This window comes from Penaeus monodon, chromosome 25 (assembly GCF_015228065.2).
Source record: "Penaeus monodon isolate SGIC_2016 chromosome 25, NSTDA_Pmon_1, whole genome shotgun sequence".
Taxonomy (NCBI): Eukaryota; Metazoa; Arthropoda; class Malacostraca; order Decapoda; family Penaeidae; genus Penaeus; species Penaeus monodon.
Genome location: NC_051410.1, coordinates 35060012 through 35060765, shown reverse-complemented (window position 1 = coordinate 35060765; position 754 = coordinate 35060012). Strand labels below are relative to the sequence as shown.

General features: G+C 50.5%; 1 protein-coding gene across 1 annotated transcript in view; it reads left to right on the top strand.

Annotated features, from left to right (window-relative positions):
- Positions 1-754, top strand: part of LOC119589185 — a gene marked incomplete at its 5' end in the record, with an annotated part of 121836 nt that overhangs the window by 752 nt on the left and 120330 nt on the right. Inside the window, 1 exon segment of the mRNA XM_037937781.1 lies at positions 1-96. Coding sequence (XP_037793709.1) covers positions 1-96 — 96 coding nt within the window.

The following is a 754-nucleotide window of genomic DNA, read 5'->3' as shown; positions in this document are numbered from 1 at the left end:
TTACTTGGAGGATGACCTCAACACCTTCGAGGACCAGGGAACCTACGAGCAGGTGCTCTTCATCAACGGTCGGCCTCAATACCAGGACGATGTGAGGTGGGTGTGGTTGAGGCCAAAGGGGGGGGGGGGTAAAATGGAGGAGAAAGGTGGAGGAGGGGAAGGGGGGAGGGAGGAAGGGCAAAGGGGGGAGGCCAAAGGAGGAGAAAGGTGGAGGAGGGGAAGGGGGGAGGGAGGAGGAAGGGCAAAGGGGGGAGGAGAATAAAAGGGAGGAGAAAGAGAAGGGAGTAAGGTAAAGAGGAGGAGGAAAAAGGGGAAAGAAAGAGAGGGGGAAAAGGGAGGTGGAGGAGGAGAAGGGGAAGGAAAGGGAGGAAGGGATGGAGGAGAATAATGAGAAAGGGAAGCAAACTGGGGAAAGGGAGGAGGGAAAAGAGAGGGAAGGAAAGCGAGAAAAAGGAAGAGAAGGCGAAGGAGAGGGAGAAGGGGAAAGAAAGGGAAAGGAAAGAGAGGGAAAAGGGAGAAGAAGGAGGAGAAGATGATCAGTAGGAAAAGGGAAAGAGAGAGGGAGAAAGAAGGCCAAGGAACGGAAGGAAAACAAAGGAAAATAAGAAGAAGTGGGAGGGGGAAGAAGAGAACGGAAACAGGAAAATTGTTTGAGTGAAAGTTGGGGAAATAAATTTTCTAAATTGAAGGAAAGAGAGAAAAACAAATAAGAAGGAAGTCAGTTGGTTCAAACCCAGGAAGCGAAGACGTCAAA